The 21,542-nt window shown below is 37.4% G+C and overlaps 1 protein-coding gene across 6 annotated transcripts in view; it reads right to left on the reverse strand.

Annotated features, from left to right (window-relative positions):
• Positions 1 to 11,610: 11,610 nt before the first annotated feature.
• Positions 11,611 to 21,542, reverse strand: part of LOC113225512 (protein held out wings) — a 107,661-nt gene continuing 97,729 nt past the window's right edge. Inside the window, exons 3-8 of one of the 6 annotated variants that reach the window (XM_026457828.1) lie at positions 20,845 to 20,961; positions 19,719 to 19,859; positions 18,614 to 18,734; positions 17,428 to 17,772; positions 14,273 to 14,390; positions 11,611 to 11,819 (exon numbers count right to left, since the gene is read on the reverse strand). In XM_026457828.1, coding sequence (XP_026313613.1) covers positions 14,314 to 14,390; positions 17,428 to 17,772; positions 18,614 to 18,734; positions 19,719 to 19,859; positions 20,845 to 20,961 — 801 coding nt within the window. In that variant the 3' untranslated portion in view covers positions 11,611 to 11,819; positions 14,273 to 14,313. Of the gene's footprint in view, positions 11,820 to 13,094; positions 14,391 to 16,081; positions 16,479 to 16,526; positions 17,773 to 18,613; positions 18,735 to 19,718; positions 19,860 to 20,844; positions 20,962 to 21,542 lie in introns of those variants that run through there. The other 5 variants (XM_026457831.1, XM_026457830.1, XM_026457829.1 and 2 more) reach the window with 5 other exon arrangements.

The following is a 21,542-nucleotide window of genomic DNA, read 5'->3' on the forward strand; positions in this document are numbered from 1 at the left end:
CAATGTAATCATATAATGCAGTTACAGATGCAAATTTATCAATGCAGTTGAACAACTTTGGAAACAACTTTAATGCGTAAGAAACTTAGTCGACTGCAAACATGTACAAATGCTTTGAAAATTTCAAAAGCATGACAGCTAACAACGAAGCGCCTTCTCGTACAAACAACGCAAACACGCGATGGCAAATTTAAAATTCCATTTCCAGCCGTTGCAAAATTTCAAATTGCCTCCAGTTAAACTTTAAACTGGCTACAAAATGAACTTGTAGCAGTTTGATCGCGTACGTCTTCCGCAAAATCTGTTTTGTCGTTATATTACAGTTAAATTGGCAGAACCTATGTATACGATTCAAAAACAAAACGAACACTACTTTTGGACGTTATCATAAGCATGATAGAATTGAATTTCGTTGGCTAAATTCGTAAACCTCATAACCTCAAAATTTGGGGGTTGATGTTGCTCGCTTCCGTAGGTTTACCCTTGAGACCCTACAAGTGACCCCTGGGTGGTGCTAAAGAGCAATAACTACTGGTGGTAGGCTTCGGCCGTGGCTAGTCACCACCCTCCCGACGCAGTCGAGTCGCCAAATGGTTTTTACCGTGTTCCGACTCGTGTTCGGGAGTTGCCATTTGGAGGTCGGGTCTGAACAGTTGCATTGCGTCTGACGGCGAGTTGTAGCTGCTTGTACTGCCACACTGAGCACTCGGTTCTGGAGGCTAGCGGGATCCGAAGCACGGTGCACCGCTGGCCGACCGTGGGAAGTTGGGGGCCCAAGTAGCGGGAAAGCCACCCGTGAAAGGCTGCCCCGCCACCCAACGAAAAATCCCGGAATGCTCCACCTTGCCGGTTGGCGACCGGAAGGGAGGACCAGGTGGCCATCTCCGGGGGGGTTCGGGCGTCCCCGCGGTCTCCAAGCCGATTGTAACCTCGTGTGGCAGTATGAGTCTGCTGCTTGGTTGAACACGACGCAGTGCCTCGTTCAACTGCCTTCCTCCTGCCTATTCACTTCTCCAAAACAGAATGAAAAACTTTAAAAATGGAAAAAAGTATACACAGCGGTTGCACGTCCTCCCACTAAAAGTGCACCTCACTAACATCCGAGGTCTGCACTCAAATCTCGATTCGGTCCACTACCACCTTGAAACCGACAAACCGCAGCTGCTGTTCCTCACAGAGACGCAGATCAGATGTCCGACTGACGCAGCGTACCTCAGCTACCCCGGGTATACTCTGGAGCACAGGTTCGTACCTCGTGCCGGAGTCTGTGTGTACGTTCGCGATGACATCTGTGTCAAGCGTCTCAAGAACCTTGAGGCACCGAGTTTTTCAATTTTATGGCTTCTGGTTGACACAGGAGTTACACAAATAGTGTACTGCTGTGTTTACCGATCGCACAGTGGAGATCAGGAGACGACCAAGCTGTTCCAATATCTAAGTGAGACGTCTGATGAGATTCAGCATAGGTACCCAGCGGCGCAACTAGTCATTCTGGGGGACTTTAATGCACACCATCAAGAATGGTTGTTCCCATACCAGAAGACCGATCACGCTGGGAGAGAGACGCGTAAACTTGCGTTAACGCTAAGCTTATCCCAGCTTGTCAGTGGCGCCACTAGGATACCAGATGTTGAATCCCATACGGCTAATTGCTTGGACCTTCTGCTGACAACTGATCCGGACCGATACTCTGTGGTTGTGGAGGCCCCACTGGGTACTTCCGACCATTGTCTGGTGAAAACTGTATCCGTATACTCCCCACCCGATCAGGGCCCTAGTGGTATGAGACGGGTGTGGCGATACAAGTTAGCAGATTGGGACGAAATGCGCCATTTCTTTGCGTCATATCCCTGGCAGGCGTGCTTTACTTCAGGAGACTCGTCGAGCTGTGCTGATGCTGTAGTCGAGGTCTTGCGTTTGGGTATGGAGTATTACATTCCATACTCTGATGTACCCAATGGACCCCAAGCTCGTCCATGGTTTAACGCTAATTGTAGTTGTGCTGAAGCACGTAAACAGTCCGCGTACCAAGCTTGGGCAGATGCTCGACTACGCAAAACTCCGAGTACTCAGAACATGAAGAAAGCTTTTAATAAGGCCGCCAAGAAGTGCAAAAGCATGTTACGTAGGGCCAAGTTCGACCATGTGCGCCGCATAGGAGCCAAGCTTGCCTCTTACCCAGCAGGCAGCAAATCCTTTTGGTCCCTGGCCAAAGCGGTCGAATCGAACTTTTGTCGCCCATCTTTGCCACCTCTGCTGAGGCCGGATGGTTCGCTGGCTCATACTGCGGAAGAGAAGGCGAATCTCTTTGCCTCACTCTTTGCAGAAAATTCGCGTCTAGATGCCGCAGGGACCCTACCACCTACTTTACCTCAGGCTGGCTGCACTATGGCGCCAGTTCGCATACGCCAAAAAGAGGTACTTAGAACTCTGCGAAATCTAGACGTGAATAAAGCTAGCGGGCCAGATGGAATTCCAGCAATAGTCCTGCGTAACTGTGCACCTGAGTTGTCTCCTGTTCTCACACGCCTGTACCGCCTCTCACTTGAGACTGGTGTAGTTCCCAGGTCGTGGAAGCTTGCAAACGTGCAACCTGTACCAAAAAAGGGAAGCAGAGCTGACCCTGTCAACTATAGACCTATCTCAGTCACTCCATACTCTGCAAGACTATGGAACGTGTACTCAACAACCGTCTCCTATCGTACCTTGAAGACAACGATCTCCTCAGTGATCGCCAGTACGGATTCCGACGAGGGCGATCTACTGGGGATCTTCTTGTGTATGCCTGTCACATATGGAGCGAGGCTATAGAAAAGCAAGGCGAAGCACTTGCAGTGTCTTTGGACATTTCTAAAGCCTTTGACAGGGTCTGGCACGCAAGCCTTTTAAGCAAGCTTCCCTCTTATGGGCTTCCCACTGACCTTTGCAATTGGATCTCGGATTTCTTGAGCGAACGTTCGATTCGAGTGGTCTTAGAAGGCTACTCTTCCGAACATATGGCGATAGATGCCGGAGTTCCTCAGGGTTCCGTACTGTCTGCAACTCTCTTTCTGCTGCATATCAATGATATGTTAATTCCAGGTACCTTTGCGTATGCTGATGACAGCACAGTTGTAGATAGGTACTTGACCAATGCAAGGGTCAGTGGAGAGGAAATCCAGTCTTGTCGAGAGTCCATGGTTAGCCGTTTAGATTTGACACTCCAGGCAGTCTCCGATTGGGGCAATGCCAATCTTGTCAAATTTAACGCTACCAAAACGCAGGCGTGTCTATTCTCCACAAAACGGAGTCCCTTTGAGCTGACTCCGACTTTTCGTGATATATCCATACCGATAGCCGATTGTCTCCAGCTACTTGGAATGGACCTGTCGTCCAATTTGAACTTCGGCAGATACATTGAATCCACGGCCAAAAATGCAGCAAGGAAGCTTGGGATCCTTTCCAGGGTGAGGCGGTACTTTACACCGGGACAGTTGCTCCAGCTGTACCAAGCACAAGTCCGATCGTGCATGGAGTACTGCTGCCACCTTTGGGATGGCTCTGCGACATATCAACTGGCCACTTTGGATTCAATTGACAACCGTGCCAAGAGGCTTATAGGTGACTCGGAATTAGTGGAGGCGAAGCTGCAGAGCCTTGAACACCGCCGTAAAGTTGCCTGCTTATCGGTATTTTACAGGATATATCACGGAGAGTGTGCGATGGAATTACATGATTTAATTCCGCCTTCCCCTTTCCATCACCGGGGGACTAGGCGTAGGCTTGGGTTCCACCCCTATGTTGTGGATATTCCAAAGATTCGCACGAAGCGTTACGCTTCCACATTTATATGGCGAACGGCTATGGAGTGGAATTCCCTGCCTGCAGACTTGTTCCCTGAACGTTATAACTTGGACCTTTTCAAGGCGAGAGTGAATAGGCATTATTTAGGTGTGCATGCTCCATCGTCGACCTCATCGTCACTTTCCATCAGGTGAGATGGAGGTCAAATGCGCACCTATATTTTATAAAAAAAAAAAAAAAAAAAAAAAAACCTCCATTAACGTAAACTTTTGAGTAGGTGCAAAAACACAATTACTAGAAATAATATATGACAATCTATGGTTACACCTTTATTTTATAACTAAAAGAACGTTAACAAATTATATTTTAAGCTTTAATTGCCCGATATTGCGCTTGATGAGTAAAAAAGGGACTTCATCTAAAAACGGAATTACGATGTTTTCAAATTTAGAGTCGTTTAGTCGTAACTCAAAATTGATCGAATCGTAAAAAATATGATTTCAAATTTCAAAAAAATACTGAATGGAACCAATTAATTTATATTCTCGTTTTTAAGTAGATAACTAATTATTATGTATAAATTAAAATAATCTCATTATTCTCAATAAGATTCATTCAGTTTTTTTTTTTAATTTTCAAATCGTGTTTTCTCTATCCCATCATTTTTGAGTTATGTACCCTGTACCAGCACTATATATTTTTTATGATAAGAAGACGAACAAGTCGTGCACCTGGTGGTAAGCGACATGCTTCCACAACAGTTGCGGTGCCACAAAATGTGAGCGACCCTGCCACTGCGCCCGTCACCCTGAGACATAAGTTGACAAGTCCCATGATTTCACCAGCACCCTTCAAAACCGAACCGACTGCACACATTACTTCTTGGCGGCAGAAATTGGTAAGGTAGCAGTATTTCCCTGGACGAACTATTCCACAAGGAGCTTTACTGCACACATTATGCATTATGCTCTACTCTGCTAGAAACCGGTTTAGGGTAGTAGGTAAATTATTAAATAAACTTCAATACGCTTTAGTATATAATTTTAATATCTATGCCTATATATACTGAAATAGGTAAGCAGAAATAGGTAAGGTGGCAGTACCTACTACTCAGGACGAACTCTTTCACAAGGAGCCATACTGCTACAACTAACTGTGTAAAGTACGCATAGTTGTGCCTTTTTTCGTTACGACGGCAGAGAAGGCTTTAATCTAAGTACCTACTACATTTTACCGTATGGTAATTTATTCACGCAAAAGTTTTATTTGAGTTTTCTCGATGTGAAAAAATACCAATTTCTTTTTTTTCTAGAACAATTTAGAAATTGATTTTATTTTTTCTGCAAATTATCAGTTTGTATAATTTCCAAATGTAAAGCAAAAATTTAGGAGAAAAACTTGAAATGGATATTTTTGATGACCCAACCCTAAGTAGGTACTTAATATTATTTATAAGTTTGATTTACTTTCCAATTTTTAGCTTTTAAGCATCGGAGATGCAAAGAACGGTTATATTATTTTTTTTTTCAGTTTTCTTTAATTTCACATTATTGTTCCACATTCAAATCTGTGAAACTTGTTTGCGCCATCTACCGGAAAATAGTTGAATTAAAAGGAGTTTTAGAATGTTACCGACTCTAGCCTTCTTAGAGAATATCTGACGTAATAGTACAGCTAACAAATCCTAGATGGCGCAGACAGTAGCTAAATAATAAATAGTAGTTTGTCATCAAAAATAAATGCCAAAGAGATAAAATTTACATTATAAATAATATAAAGTCCGACAGAAGCAAGCTTGACAGTTAAGATTTAAATCCAACTCTATGCCGCTTACGGTAAGAACGGTCCAAAGTACAAAGTGTCTAGCTTGACGTGCTCTTGTAGGTACAGTCTACGAAAAATGCTTTGATTGATACGAAATCAAACCAGAGCATTCGATGTGTGTTTTTCCTTTATAATTCACTAATCAATAGAATAAAGAAGCGATATTCGCTACCGCAGTGGATAGCAAAATAATACCGCGTGGTTTGCGCCGCCCGGGTTTTTGTATGAAGTTCTGCAGACCCAGGTCAATGACGATTTGTTGACATTATAGAAGAAGTCATTTGGGATTATGACGTCCAAACAGTGAAATGTTAAATTTATTGAGGTTGCACGTTACGCACGGTTGTAGTGTGGTCTTATTCAGTGAGGGTAAACGGGTTAAAATGAAGAAAGTTTTGCTGCCCATACTCTTTCCCTTAAATCCTTATAATAACTAACGTAATCGACGTATATCTTGTAGTATGTCGTCGACGTTTGACGTCACACTGCACCTGCCTTCGCGCCACTTCTCGCGGACACGCCAGGCGTCGCCGACGGCAGCTGCGGAATTCTCGCGAATACGCGAGCATTCTCGAAAGATCCGCGGAAGACGCGCGACGTGGTTTTTGGGTCGTATCTAGTTTGTACAGTCAAGAGCACGACAAGCTTTACACTGTACTTTGGACCGTTCTTATCGTAAGCGGCATGTAGTTGGCTTAGAATAATAACGCATAGAATGATAGTTTCATATCAAACGAACTGTCACAAGTGAGGTAAAAATCAAATTCATGTAGGCTAGTTTTAGTAGTAGGTTAATTTTCGGTTTTAGTGAATATTTATATAAAAATACAAGTTGAAACGCGTGACTTCCTTGTGAAATGTGATGTTAGTATCTATTTTACGTTTGTCTGACGTATTTTTACACTCATTTACCGCACATTTCGTCATTTTTAGCTAAAATTCTTGATCTGTTCGTGGTGCAAATTGACCTTGAGCAATGACGGCCCGCCCGCTCGTGTCATGTAGGCCCTTTTGGCGCGCTTCAATTTGCCTCACTTAGCGTGTGTGGACTAGGTTTCTATGCGTTATTATTCTAAGGTAGTTAGGTTTAAATCTTAAGTGTCAAGCTTGTCGCGCTCTTGACCCCGGAAAAGTTCATTACGCTATGTACAATTTCGTTACAAAAATTCGCTTCCATTCCATTCCGCCGCAATATTTTTTATAATTGAGCCTAATCTTTTTTTTATGTTATTTATTTAGTTACAGGTTAATTGTTAAGCACTATCAGCGGAATTTACACTTTTTACTTGCAAAATATGTTGCGACACTTATCACAAGAAGGGCAGCATAGTGGTTAGCCTTTGGTGGTAGCAATATCTGCTTAGGCTGGTAACAGGTAAGCAACTTCATGCAGCTGAGACCTCGACGGCATGAAGTTGATAACGACTTCGCGCATCAACTGCAAACATGCTGTCAATCTGTTAGCAGCCTTATTGGTTTGAACAGTAAGATAGATCGCATGCCCACTCGGATTTTACTACCCACAGCAGTAGCGAATTACGCGTACATCTGAGCGGACCTTAAAGCGCAGATATCAAGAAAAATAACCAATTAGGTGGTAAGGAGTAAAGAAAACAAGCTTAATATTTTCCAAATATTTACTACAGCCAAATCAATCTTAAACACACATCAAAACAGACATAATATGCACAATCTCACTTAACTAAATCAATAAAAGTATATCTATTTTGTTTTTGGAAAACTAAAATTGTAAGAATCCGTTATTCTTCATAATACTTCATTGAAAAATAATAACTTATGTACAAGTTCATTTTTAAAGGCACTTGAATAGTGAATTGCCATAATGTAGATACATTAATAAGTACAAATACAAATTAATAAAAAAAAAACAATGATGTGCAAAGCCTGCTGATGGCACTAAACATGTTTCAAAAAAACATTATAATATTTTTATTGCTATGAAACATATATAAATAAAAAACACTATTTCCCCGTAGTACTACCTCAGTCCTCCGCCATCTCGTTATCTATTACATTATCTAGATATCGAAAAAAAAAACAGAGGCACGTCATAATCTAACACAAGTAATTAAATGTTTTTAATTTTCAATTTAAATAAAATATCTATAAAAAAGGGCGTTCTTCGAGTGTTGTATTTCACTCTGATTTTATCTAATGAAACTCCACGAAAACGGCCTTATTTGTCAGAAGTTTAGCGGCCTTAGTTTGAAATATATTTTGAGTGTCTATAAGAACTACAGGGCAATAGCAAACAATAACTATTAGATAGCAGACCATAATTACTAAATTTTGTACGTTACTCACTCATCTACAAACATTGTTGGTACATTTTAAATAAGTAGATGTTCTATGGCATAATCCTAATTTTATAGTTAAATGCTTTATTTTGTAAAAAAGGTAGTAATATTTTGTACAGTTACGCAGGTTTTAATACGAAAATGTCACTAAAAGCATTTGTTTTGTATATAAAAAAAAATTGTGCAAACAGAAATGTGTGATAAGATTGAGTTATTTTCTTTAAATGATAGGATTACACAGAATTATGTCTTTATTAAATAGACAATGAAAATAAACCAATGGATCGATTCGACCAAAATCTGAAGAGCACATTATGCCGTTAAAAAAATAAATAAAACTACTGATGAAAAAAGCAAGAATATTCCAACCCTTATTCGAGGAGAAATCAAATGAATAACAGTACTTGTTAACGCAAAATTACAGCATTTCGAGTCTAAATTCTTACCATATGAGTGGGAGACCAACAAATTAAGTACTTACATATGAAACATGGACGGAGTGATAACAACTTGAAAGCAAATTTCTCGTTTATGTATGTGAGGATTATCAAATACGATTTTAGATAGTCAGTATAGACAACAAGTATTATTTAATTATGATCCTATTTCTGTTACATTTAATATAAACACACAAATTGAAAAACTAACGAAAGTAAGACAACTGTTATCTGGTAAGCTTTTTTAAAATCGATGTTACCTTTTGGACTTAAACTATTGGGAAGAAAAGTATATTGGAAAAATAAATATAAGTAATATAAAAATAGAGCAAAAGATTTTCAATTTCAACCAACAAAATATCTTTTGAATTTGCCGAAAGCACCTTGATTTGATATTCAATTAACACATCTTAGTCCAATATCATAATTTTGTACTCTAATATGCCTAAATTAAAATTGATTTATAAACCAAACATCCATGTTAATATCTACCATAATCTCAATTTCAGATCTCTATCATATTATATTCTGTAAAATAACCTTTATTTTTCTCAGACCAACAAAAAATAATTATAAAGCTTAAAAAAACTACGTTATTTTACGTTTCAAATTACGCAGTTGGACTGGTGGTAGGTAACAAACGAACAAAACTGGTAAAATATAAAATTCAATTTAAACGTCTTTACTTTTGATTATTCTCAAATCATGTGTTTACTGAAGAGCGCTCTGTATTGTTTTTTTTTTAGAGTCAAGGCGTTGACCAGTTATTTATGAAACTTGATCTATGCTGCAGCACAGCGATGTCTCTCATAACCGGTCCAAGCTTTAATAACTTCAGAACGACCAGTGTTAAATGAGCTTCCGTAATTTGACAGCGTGATACAGCGATAGCTCTTAAACATTTATTTTTTATCGGTCTAAGTTAAAAAATAAGAGTTATTTTCTTTAATAAAATATTAAATTAGAAATAACATTTCTATTGCACTAGAAGTTATTGTAGTTAATGAATTAAAATATTGCCTTCTAAACAAAAATCTATGAAACCTATTTACATAACACTTAAACTTGAAGGTAGATAATTTGCCCTAGTTACTAAGTTTGATCTGTAGATAACCGAGATTTTCTTCGACAATATGTGAGATGTTGATAGAAATAGATAGTTAACGATGTCATTTCCGATGAACGTACAATTGCGAAAGTTATTAAAAGAACTGAAACGAAATGTAAAATACCTTTATTTGTTTGCAATATTCCTGGTTATAGAAATTGATCCAATAGAATTGACATCGATATAAATCTATTGCTGAGATAGATGTTCCCAGAGATTCTGTTGGAGATTTTAACAAAAGTACTTATAATAATAATAATATGCTTTCCAAAACTATCAAAAATCTAAAAATAATAATCTAAACTAAGAGCAGACACTGTTTCATTCATACATATTTACCGAAGAACTCATTGTATTGGAACAATTTAGATTTTAAGGCAATGACCAGTTAACGATGAAACTTGACCCACGCCCCAGCACAGTAATGGTTCTCTCATAACCGGTCGTAGCTTTAATAACTTCATAAAGACCAGTCTCAAATGAGCTTCCATAATTTGACAGCATGATACAGCGCTTGCTCTTAAGCATTTGGACATTAAATCCTTACATTAGAATATTTCGAAACCGACGCACGACATAAAGTATATTAACATTTATAGTAAAGTTAACAATAATTTAATCTCTTCTATCTTAACTTTTAAGCATTTAACAATATCTATAGAACCACAAAAAGTGAAAAATATTGTACATTAATTAAGGCACTTGGGATGCACAAATATTTAATTTGTTATCTATAAATTATAAGCACTTATAGCAAAATATAATTGTTATAAATATATCTCTTAGAAGAATACATTCACACAGTTATTGACTGACGAAAAGATTTTTTTTTTATGGAAGACTTCATGTAATTTCTGAATGCTATAGTGATATAAATCTTCTGTATAATAACAATATGCTTTGATTTCACGATTCAAAAAAGGGACACATCACTCGTACCTATTGGTACGATTTTACAAAATGGCGTCTACTACCATTTTCAGTTCTTGCTGGTATATTATGGATACATATTACATTTAGACACCTCAGAATTGCGTCGAAGCTCTGCTAAAATTAATTAGATACAAAAAATATGGAAAATCGACATGTAAATTTCAAAATTGTGTGAGTGAGTGAATGCATTATTATTATTATAAAATTTTGATTCTATGGTTAGTTGTAATACATTGCTAAAAACAAGTCAATAAATGTGTGAAAAACAACCTTATTTTAGATTTTATTCCAATATCAGTCCAATATAAATTTATAAAGCGACGATTTGAAGATATTTTTATAGAACAACATATACTTACATAATTATGACGAAAATAATGTAGGACCGCCATCTTGAATTTTTAATTTCCTACCAAAGATTTTGGTGGGGTTTCTTCAAACAGTGCTGCATTCCATCAAAGTTCAACTTTGTACTTATAATAAAACATTTTCTAATGGTCTATAATATGAAGTTTTAACCAAGATTTTGTTGAAACTAAAAATCACTGTGATTATTGTGAAGAAGTCTCTTTAGACAAGAAATGTTAAGCGGACTATTGACTATCCAATACACTGTACAGCAAAAATAATGTAAGTTGAACGCCATCTTTAAAATTTGGCCAGCGTATTCAATAGTCAATGTTACACTTAAAATAATTGTGTGAAATAACAAATTGACAGAATGGTGACATTCATATTTAGCAGTTTACTCTAAAAAGGATTTTCTTTCAACAACTCAAAACTCATTCTGCAAATACAATGATTAAATCAAATCAATATAGTAAGTGTAATTGATTTGACGACGACGCTAAACATGCTGCCTGGTGACTATAATCGGGTAATCAAATTATAGAGAAAAATCCGTGAAAATTAAGACTTATATGCAAAGTGTTAAGGTAATATTTTGCTGAATTTTAGGATAGTCAGCAGTTGTCGGGAAGACCTTCTATTTAAAAAAAATTACATTCATACAATTATAACAAATGTTTAAGGCTTTAACACCTTGCATATCTACCAAGTGCATCACACATTTAGCGCCGCGAAAGTTTGGGTGGCCTACACTAACACTCGTGCCAACAACAACACGATAAAGCGACAACAGAAATACAAATTACAAAGTAAATATAGTCGATGGCGTGTGCCATTTAAAAAAAATATAAATTGTTAATAAAGTTCATCATGTTATAAACATAACAGGCATATAAAATGTTAATAGTTAGACTATTATAATACATAGTATATGTTAACGTGAAAGGCCCAACAGCTATAGCTACATAGTGGTCGATGTTCCGATGAATATGTTACGCGGCGTGTGGGGCCGCGGGTGGGGCGGCCGGCCGCGTCTCCGGTTAGTTCCTCCGCGCCGTTAGCACTCACCTAGCCGGGTTAACGAGAAGAGAGAAAACAGAATGTTAGTATCGATCAAAATGTCATGGTCCGACTACACAGTAGCCCCAATCGCGAGCTCCATAGCTTAATTTGAGGAGACATTCATTGTCCTACATGTTGGCTGACGAGACGAACGTAACAACGAAAGGAAATAAAAATCGATAGCTTTTTTGTACATTCATGCAAAATTATCGGTTTGTATGGTCGTTCGTGCGGATCAAGACAGTCGAATACAGAGACAGTATCGGAAGAATTTCTTTACATTTTGGTTAAATATGTTCTTCAGTTAGCCAACTTGTTTAACACGGAATGGGTCCGCTGCGCTGCCGCGTGCCGGCACCGGCCTCTAATATCACATTTTACATACGTTGTCGCACTTAGAGAATGAGGAATATTGCATATCATGGAATATATATACGAGGTGTTTTACGGAATCCATCAAACGGAGAACATGAGAAGGGGTACCGGCAGAATATGCAGCTATTCAACAAAAGCGATAAACCATGAACTCGGATTGAAATGACTGGTGTACGGATAAATTTCATATAATAGAAATTTGATAAAAAAAAAGTACGGGGAGGCTATCAGGCATTCGCGCCGCGACATTTCTTCGGTTTTGTGGCCCAGTTAATAAAAAAAATATGTACGGATACTTATTAATTAGTTTACGCAGTTAATGGTTGAAACATGTTAAAATTAATTTAGTATGATAATGATAATCTACAAATAAAGGATTAAATGCCCAATAGTTCCCAATAAGCAATGCTTGAAGCATCGCTATGAATTCACGAATGCATCAAGCATAGCTCAAAACAAACAAGCATAATACATTTTTTTATCACTTATGAATAACCATAGCACCCAAATGCAAGTATGTAAGTTATTCAACACATCGCTGTAAGATCTCAATAATAAACTGTATACACAATAGCATTCTTTTGTTATTAGTTTGTGATAACGACGTAATAACGTCATTACATATTTGCATGTTAGTGACTCATAATATAAATATATAGTTACAGATAATCTGCAAATTGTGACATTAGCAGTTATGGTAGTGCACTTGATTATTATGTCAACAAACGGGAACTTGGCCTTGTGGAGTTGCAGGTTAGTCGTGTGAGGCTACAATTGACAATATGACTGACTGCACGTCATCAACTTTATCGACTTAATAACACATCATAAAACATAAATAATATCTTTAAAGTTACTCGCGATACAATCCAGCTAAAAAAAGAAAACCATTTAAAAATTTCAGACAATTTATTGCATGTATAATTTTCTGCAAATGCATTTATTTACAATCAACAATTGAAACAATATTTTACAAAACATCGTCGCATATAGTTCATTTTATAAAATACGGCTTTCTAAAATTCAATTTTCATAATAAGAAGCGTGAAAGAATACGTATGGCATTTGCGTGCCATCATAAATCCACAAGGACACAAGTGCAAATTATCTTAATAGTAACTTTCAAATAAGAAAGTCCATATAATACCTAAGGCAAAAATAGAAACAACTAGCTTAAAAAATTTCATATAAAAATCTTACATTGACTAAGAAAAAGTTGTGATGATGAAAATATGACGGAGCCGAAGGAGGGACATGTTGTTTAATACTGGATATTGATGGCACTGATTCTGAGAATGCCCGCTCCTTGGACTAATACTGGGCGAAAATAGGAAAGAAGGACTTCACAACCAGATTATAGCACCTCTGGGGAACATTTTGATAATACTAGATGATACTACTACATTTCTAACTGGGTTAAGTATGTATTCAAAATTAATAAACTCGGAAACAAAGCAAGTGGACGTATTTAGAACTAATCCTTCTTCCCTTAATTAATTTGTAAATACCCGAAAAGTGCATTACTTGTTGTAATACTTGACAGTTCGAAGGCACATGTTGTGATCAAAATGTTGCAACAATAGCATTGAAAAATAACGACAAAAGTAAATTTGGTAACGCTGGCGCCCAACTATGAACAGCAAATCGAGCTAATGCATCTTTAAAATAATGCCTCGCATCACAACATGTAACAGATCTAAAAATCTATAAAAAAAAGAAATATAAAAATCACAGTTTTCAAATTATGCAGTGTCACTTCAGATTCGGTATGAAGTAGATGGGCGTACATCCTATCCTCATACTAAATAATTGATAATATACCTAATAAGTACACAATATAAATAATAAAAATTGACACAGAGAGACAATAAAGCAAAGGCACCCACACGCATTTTCACGAACGAACATGGTTGCTGGGAGTATCTAGATGTCGTGATTCCACGAGGACACTTAAAAGGTTTTATATATACTTGGGTATAGAATTAGCTATTATTTCATCCCAATTCTATGCTTAAGTTACCCTATTAAGCGTAATAATCTAAGCAATCATATTCGTAGAGCATGCGGTTGCGCGCGCTTCTCACCTTGTGAACAAAATGGCGGCGTGAGAGCGTTTTGGCGGGAATTAAGGCGCCGGTAAGGCAGTGCGCTGGTAAGGGTGCTCCCTCACCTGAGCGAGCCGGCCGGCCCTCCGCACGACACCTAGCGGCATAGGCACATATATCATCTGTGTCACAACTCAAGAGTTTTATATCCTCCAAGAGAACTTGGTACACCCTTTGCCTTGTATTATAAATTTCAAGGATAGACAACAAATCTTCAACTCGTCCATTTTATTTCTTATGCATCAATAAAAGTTTTAAAGTATATGTAATATATGATTTATTATCATATTAAAAATTATTTATCATATATAAATATATGATTTATTTTTGTTAGGTATTTTTTGGCTTATTGGCAATTTTTTAACACATTTAAGTATAATACAAGTCGCCAGGTGACCGTACATTTAAATGCTGAAAAAAAATGTAATCTCATAAAAGTAGATTAGCCCTTAAAAATTCCCTATACCTAACAAATGTAGTTATCTATCACTGCCAAACTTCCGTCAATGTCGTTTGGAGTAGCACTATACATTGTAACACTTTTGGCAGTAACAATAACTCTGATTAATAAGCTTAAACTAACTGATTACCTATCAACTTATTGCTTTGGAAATAATAACAAAATAAAATATTTCGGGTATAAGATAACCCAGTTAAGGTACAGGTATATATAATGGCTGGCATCATAATTTCATTTGAAACAAATTGACTTTACAGTACAAACTGCTGTTTACGTATCTACTATATACGGATGTGTGTATATTCTTTATAAAGCTCACTCTTTTCTATGCCTAACTAAAAATCTTTAGAAGATAATAATACTTAGCCTATGGTATGTTTATAAATATAATAATATGGCTAATAAATTAATAAATTACGACTTCTATTGTAACAATAACACATTATACAGCTAGGAACATGTTATACAGCAGGTACAGACACCATAGGACTGTGCCTCCGAATTACTCGCGTTATGGTGACAAAATTAAATGAAAATGCATTTCAAGCGCCATATATCAGGGTGTTATACGAATACTTGTTCCTAGCTTTTAAGTAGAAAAATGTTATTGTTATAATGATTAAACATCAAAACCGCCTATTTTAGAATGTTCATGTTGCAGAGATTTGTTCATTATGTTTAAGTGTGTGTCGCGTATTAATTTGTCAGTTATGTTAAAAAATAGTTAAAATGTGTAAGTGTGTAATATCGGTTCTCGTTCAAATCGTATTTGGTCCCTTTAGCTTGTAATAGCTGAATAGTTTGCAAAATTCATTTTGTCATTCAGTGATAGTGTTGTTAATAAACACAAGAAGTTTAAAAAAATATATTAACATTAAATTGTGAATTGATTTAAGAAATCTAAGAACAAACACCACATGCAATAAAACGGTGTCATTTTTGAAGAATTCATGAAAATGTTGCCAAACAGGAAAAGTTTGCCGTATTTTATGGATCTACATTAACAAAATGTTAATTGATTAGTTTTGTTACAAGCAAGGGTTATCACAAGAACTATATGAATGGAGACTCTATGTCATCTAACGTCATCAAAGAAATAACGAGAAAGTAAAGAACAAATATATAAAAACCTATGTCTTTGTATACGAAACATCGGTAACTTATGAAAGAGCTCCATTGGCAGTTTTAATAAAAAGTTTAAACTAAAAATATATTAACTAATTATTAACGATTACGTCGTCAACTGCCATCAACCCTAACACGAGGCAACGGTAAAATATAATCTGCAATACGTTCCATTATTATATTACTTTGAATAAATAATAAAATAATTAAATCTGTATAAAATAAATAAGAAATATAATATAATATCTTTCATTGCTCGAAAAACAAAAATTATACTTTTCTGTGGAACTGTACAAAACAGTCGTAAAGAGAAAAAACAATGATTATAAAAAAATTAAGATAACATCGTAGGTACAAAACGATTGAGTCGCTAAGCTAGACGTACTTAAAAACAATATCTTAATCTATATTATTATATTGATCATGGCGTTTTATTATGACTGTAAAAGGGGCGTCCAGGTATAGGAAGCGTATTGAGAAATCAAGGGCGGTAATAATGATGCGAAGGCCGATACGGTGCATGTTGGAGCCTGTCGTATCTTATTGAGGGCTGAGGCGATTGCGGCCAATGTCAAAAGCCCGCAAGGAGATATCTCGACGCTGCAAACCCCATTAAAATTTATATCACACACAGTTCAATATAAGCTGGAAACCATGAGTTACGTATCTTTATTAGTCGGTTAGTGCTGTGTAATCACGAGCCTGACTTTTTTGTTTGTTAATTCAATAGTTACTGCTAGACGACTTTGTCCTCTACATGATAACAATAAGCAGCATAATACTATGCTTAAAATTACTACTACCTACGTATACTTTGATCTAGCAGTAGATTCTAAAAATGATTAAATATTATCTATTACTTATTACTCGTACAATTATATACCGTATCGAGTCTTGAACCACTGGGTGACAAATAAGCTATAGTAACGGCAAGGAGTTAAGCCAGGGTTCGCCATAGAACACAAGAAGCATGCAAGTGATCTCAAAACTCTGAAATTAAATTCACTACAAGGCTGCTCTTTATAAATAACATGCTGTTATAATCATATTTGAGGTGCTAAAGTTATGCTCTAATTTGTTTTTTAATATCATTTATAATTTCGAACGTGTTTGACAACCCTATTTCTCATCAAGTACATATCTACTGGATTTCAGGTATACCCGGTACCGTGTATGATGCAGCGTTAGTAGTGGAACAGTGATATTTGACAACACCCTAACGAAGGGAAATAATTTTCATATTCGTTAAGAATGCTGTAGGAAATTCAAACTGACCAATATCTGGGTTTAAATTCTAAAGTTTGTTCATTCTACTTTTAACAATAAGTTGTAACTAACTAGAAAATTGGAATTACAACTTATTACCAATAATAAGAAAATACTTGCTCGCATCTATTGTTAAGAGAATTGAAAACAATAACTTTGTTGTGTTCGGGAAATGAAAACAACGCTGTAACGGAAAGTATCCTACATTCGGCACAAAGCGCTTTCAAACAGGTGTTATCATATACCACGTGTTGTTTAAGAGGTCAACGGGCGAACAACCCACCCGTGTGGTCAGCAGCGGCGTACTCAGCAGTCAGCAGTGGATTGGCTGCGGCTGTCAGCGCGGCGTAGTTAGCGTAATCAGCGTACGGGGACGCGTAGATGAGCTGATGAGCTGGTTCACCAGGGGAGAGTAAACCCGCTGCAGCGCCAGTGCCTGTTCCATTGAGTAACCCAGCTTGGGCTCCTGGGCCGGCCGACATACGTGGAGACAGGATCAATGGGGCCCCAAGGGGCGCTTGAGTGCGTAAAGTGACCCCTCCCACGCCTCCCCCGGGCGCCAGAAGTCGCTGTGTCTCTGCAGCGGCGGCGGCAACGCGCCTCCACTCCTCGTCAGCTGTTAGTTCACCTTCATTGTATCAAAATGTAAGCAACGTGGAAGATTAGACGAATTACAGAATTATCCCCGAATAGACGAGGTGTAGGTTAGTATATAATAGATCATAACCTAAAATTAGGTAGTCAATTTACGTTATGACGGTTATCGCTAGGATATTTTTCTTCTGCTTTAAAAGCAACTGACATTTAATCGTCGATGGTAGGTAAACAACTACCTACACTCTTAAAATGAACTTCAATAATCTCGATCACCATCGAAGTGAACATTTCAACAAAGATAAATCATTGTGTAGGCGTAAAGTCAGCCCGAGTACCTTACAAATGAATTAAGTTAAGTCATCTGAATGACTCAAATTACAGGACAAAAGGATGAACGTTTCCTTCTAATATTAAGAGACGTAACATAAAAATAACTTGATAATCTGTGTCACTAATATATCCTTGCTCCTTTAATAGCAATGGCATCAAAATATAGTGGAGCTAAAATTCTTCTATTCCACACAAGATTACAATTCGGTCGCCGAAAATATGAATTACTTTTAAGTATACGTTAATAAATGACTGTACTGGACGAAACTCAGAGAGTCGTTCGACTAAGTATTATGGCTCTATTGTCCCAAATCAACGTGGATTGGCGACTTTAAAAACTATGAGTTATATTCATATAATTCACACAAATGACACTTATTAAGTCATACTGCAGACAGTATCAGGGAAATTCACGTGGTTACAAATCCCACTTCGTATCAAAGAGCCGTCATAAATCATTCTATAAGTAATAGAAATCCCAAAAGAACGTTAGTAAGAGCTTAACAACTATTATTATTGACAAAACATGAAAACGACCATACTTATGAGGCACTGACCGTTGACAGGCACGACGGCCTTCGTGCTGGAATCGCGGTAGGTGCCGTTGATGATGGCCAACTCCATCAACTGACGCTTCTTTAGTTCATCTTCGCCGTCCGCTTGCTGGAACAACGATCATGTACTTCAACTAATTCACACAGCCATAACAATAAAGTCCCGGCATTTTTCTTTAGGGAGTCACTCAACTTATTAACGCAGATTCGTCTTGATGCGATCATGTTTAACCATACTTATCGCATCAAGCCGATTTGCAGTTAAAGCGGCCGTTCGCGCGCCGTCGCGCCATTTGTTTCTAAGCCAGGATCAGTCGTCGTCGGTTTGCGTTTGGACGCGATCAGAAATTCACAGGAAGCCGATTCGTTGCAGACTTGTGGCGAGCCGCGTTCGTACGAACCGATGCGAAACGCACAACGTCTTTTTTGCTATTACGTTCACAGACGTAAAGCTTTTTCTGACCGGCTTAATGCGACTCTACGTTAATAAGTGTGGTGACTCCCTAAAACCCTCTGTTCTTTACGATCAAGAATTTATGTACGGCTATGGTGTAGAATTCCCTGCCTACAGATTTGTTCCCTGAACGCTATAAATTGGGCCTTTTCAAGGGGAGAATGACTAGGTATTATATAGGTGTGCATGCTCTACTGTCGACCATATCGTCACTTTCCATCAGGTGAGATGTAGGTCAAATTAAGGTACTTATTTTAAACATAAAAACAAAAATCGGTGTGTCAGGGTAAAGCCTTAGGCACCATGCCAATCTTCTGACCCTCTTAAGTTACTGTTTCTTCATTGTAGTATTCAATAGCTATAATAAAAGTCGCCAACTGCATAGGCAAACTTCCCATATAGTGTACACAAGGTGTTCGGGCATCTGGATCTCACTGCTATATAGCTGTTCTACTGTACCTTCCACTACGTGATTGCTATAGGCGAAAGCTTTTACCAACTGTCACTTCTGCAACCTATTTGGCCTGATGTATAAACTTTAAATACACAAGTTCATTGGCCTTTGTTGGTAATTCTCATATCTCTATGCACTTCTTCCTTACCAAAAGTAATCTTAAGAATAAGGAAAAACTTGCTTACAGGAACCAACAAGCGCTTGACTTCATCTACAGCCCTGGCGAGCTTGATCTTAGCACGATTCTCGGTGTCCTCGACGGTGAGCAGCACATGCAAGTCATCTGCCAGGTGCTCCCAGTTCGGCTTACCCCGGTTAGCGTCCTCCTGAAATTGTACCATAAAATAGTTGTATGTGGAAATGAACCTCAAAAAATTTTTATTAATAATTAAAAGAAAACTACCATTACTAAATCCATAATTGGTAAGGTTATAAACATACACTTTCCTAAGGTTAATGTATTTTGAGATAAAATCGTATTAACGATTGTGTGTTATCACCATGTTCATCATCAACCCAATTACACGTGCCACTGATAGGCACGGGTCCCCTCTCAGGGTTTAGGCCATAGTCCGCCATGCTGGCCAAATCCGGGACTTCACACGTCTTCCGATGGTTGTAAACCTTTTTCGAGGTTCAGATTTCATCACGATGCTTTCCTTCATCGAAAAACTCATGATAAATTTCAAATGCACATAAACTCTTAGAAACTCGCAGGTACGATCAGAGGGCCCAGATTTGAATCGACGGTCTCTGATTGAGAGGTGGTAGGTCAAACCATTAGGCTATCACGGTTTTTTTTATAAAATTCAATGATCATCGAATTTTGCTGAACCTAGGCAGGGTATCAAAAGCTTTGAAAAATGCTGTCATGATGTAATATTTTTTTATCATGATTTTGTCTGTTATACTGCGGCAGACCAAACCTTTTCATCAGTATGCAACGATATTTCAAATTATAATAAAAACACACGCACTAGGGAAACCATATATCGCGGGTGCCGTGGACATATACATAGACAACCACAATACATACATACATAAATGTAGGCCATACAAATATTTCTCCCAGCTCGCGAATCGAACCCGGAACCTCTGCGTAGCAGTCCAGCACGGTAACCGTTCGGCCAGCGAATGCAGTTAAATATCTACTTAATATTGATTTGAAGTAACCTGATCCACAATCCAAATGGTGAGTGCTGCATGTAAAATAGGTGAATATTAGTACAAAATATTGGATAATTTTAAGCTACCGTTAGGCAAATGTTATTATAATTTGATTTCAATCTAAAAATTCAAATAGGTTCTTACCTTTTTCTTATCTCTCATGGAGCCTTTGCCTCTGACCATGATTTTGCAGCCAGTTTCTTGTTCCAACTGTTTTGCAGTCATGCCCCTGGGTCCAAGGATCCTTCCCACGAAGTTGAACTGTAATAAAGGAAAAATAGCATTTAATAAGATGACCTTCACGGTTTATTTTGATATACCAACTAGATACTGTAGTGTAGATACTGTAGGTAGATTATAAGCCTTATTCATCATCATGTTCATGAAATAAATTTTCTTGGAAAATGTTCTGTTCAAATAAGAAGTGTCATCTTATTTGTTTTATTTCTCATATTAATTATTTACTCTCTAGTAATATAGGTACAACACCAAGGTCATTACATATTCTCGACCAAACATTTCAAAACAAGTTATCAAGAAAATACAACTTTCTGCTTTTCCAGCACCATTAGTCCGAGGTTTAAGTACTCGCTTCGGTACACGTAAACCATATTTCCTGTCTATCTAACTAGCAATATAAACACATGTATCTACAAATGTATATCGAATAATGCATATGCTAAAAGTAAACCAACCCATTCAATCAATAGCAATGGTAAAACTTCTGCTGCTACAAAATGTTATCCAAAGTACATTATTAAACGAACCTTTCCTGTTAAATATCCCTCATATCATAATTGTAAATTTTACACTACATTTTTGTCTAAACTGGTAAGAAATTA

Source organism: Hyposmocoma kahamanoa, unplaced genomic scaffold, assembly GCF_003589595.1.
Source record: "Hyposmocoma kahamanoa isolate Upper Pololo Valley unplaced genomic scaffold, ASM358959v1 161, whole genome shotgun sequence".
In the NCBI taxonomy this organism is placed as follows: Eukaryota; Metazoa; Arthropoda; class Insecta; order Lepidoptera; family Cosmopterigidae; genus Hyposmocoma; species Hyposmocoma kahamanoa.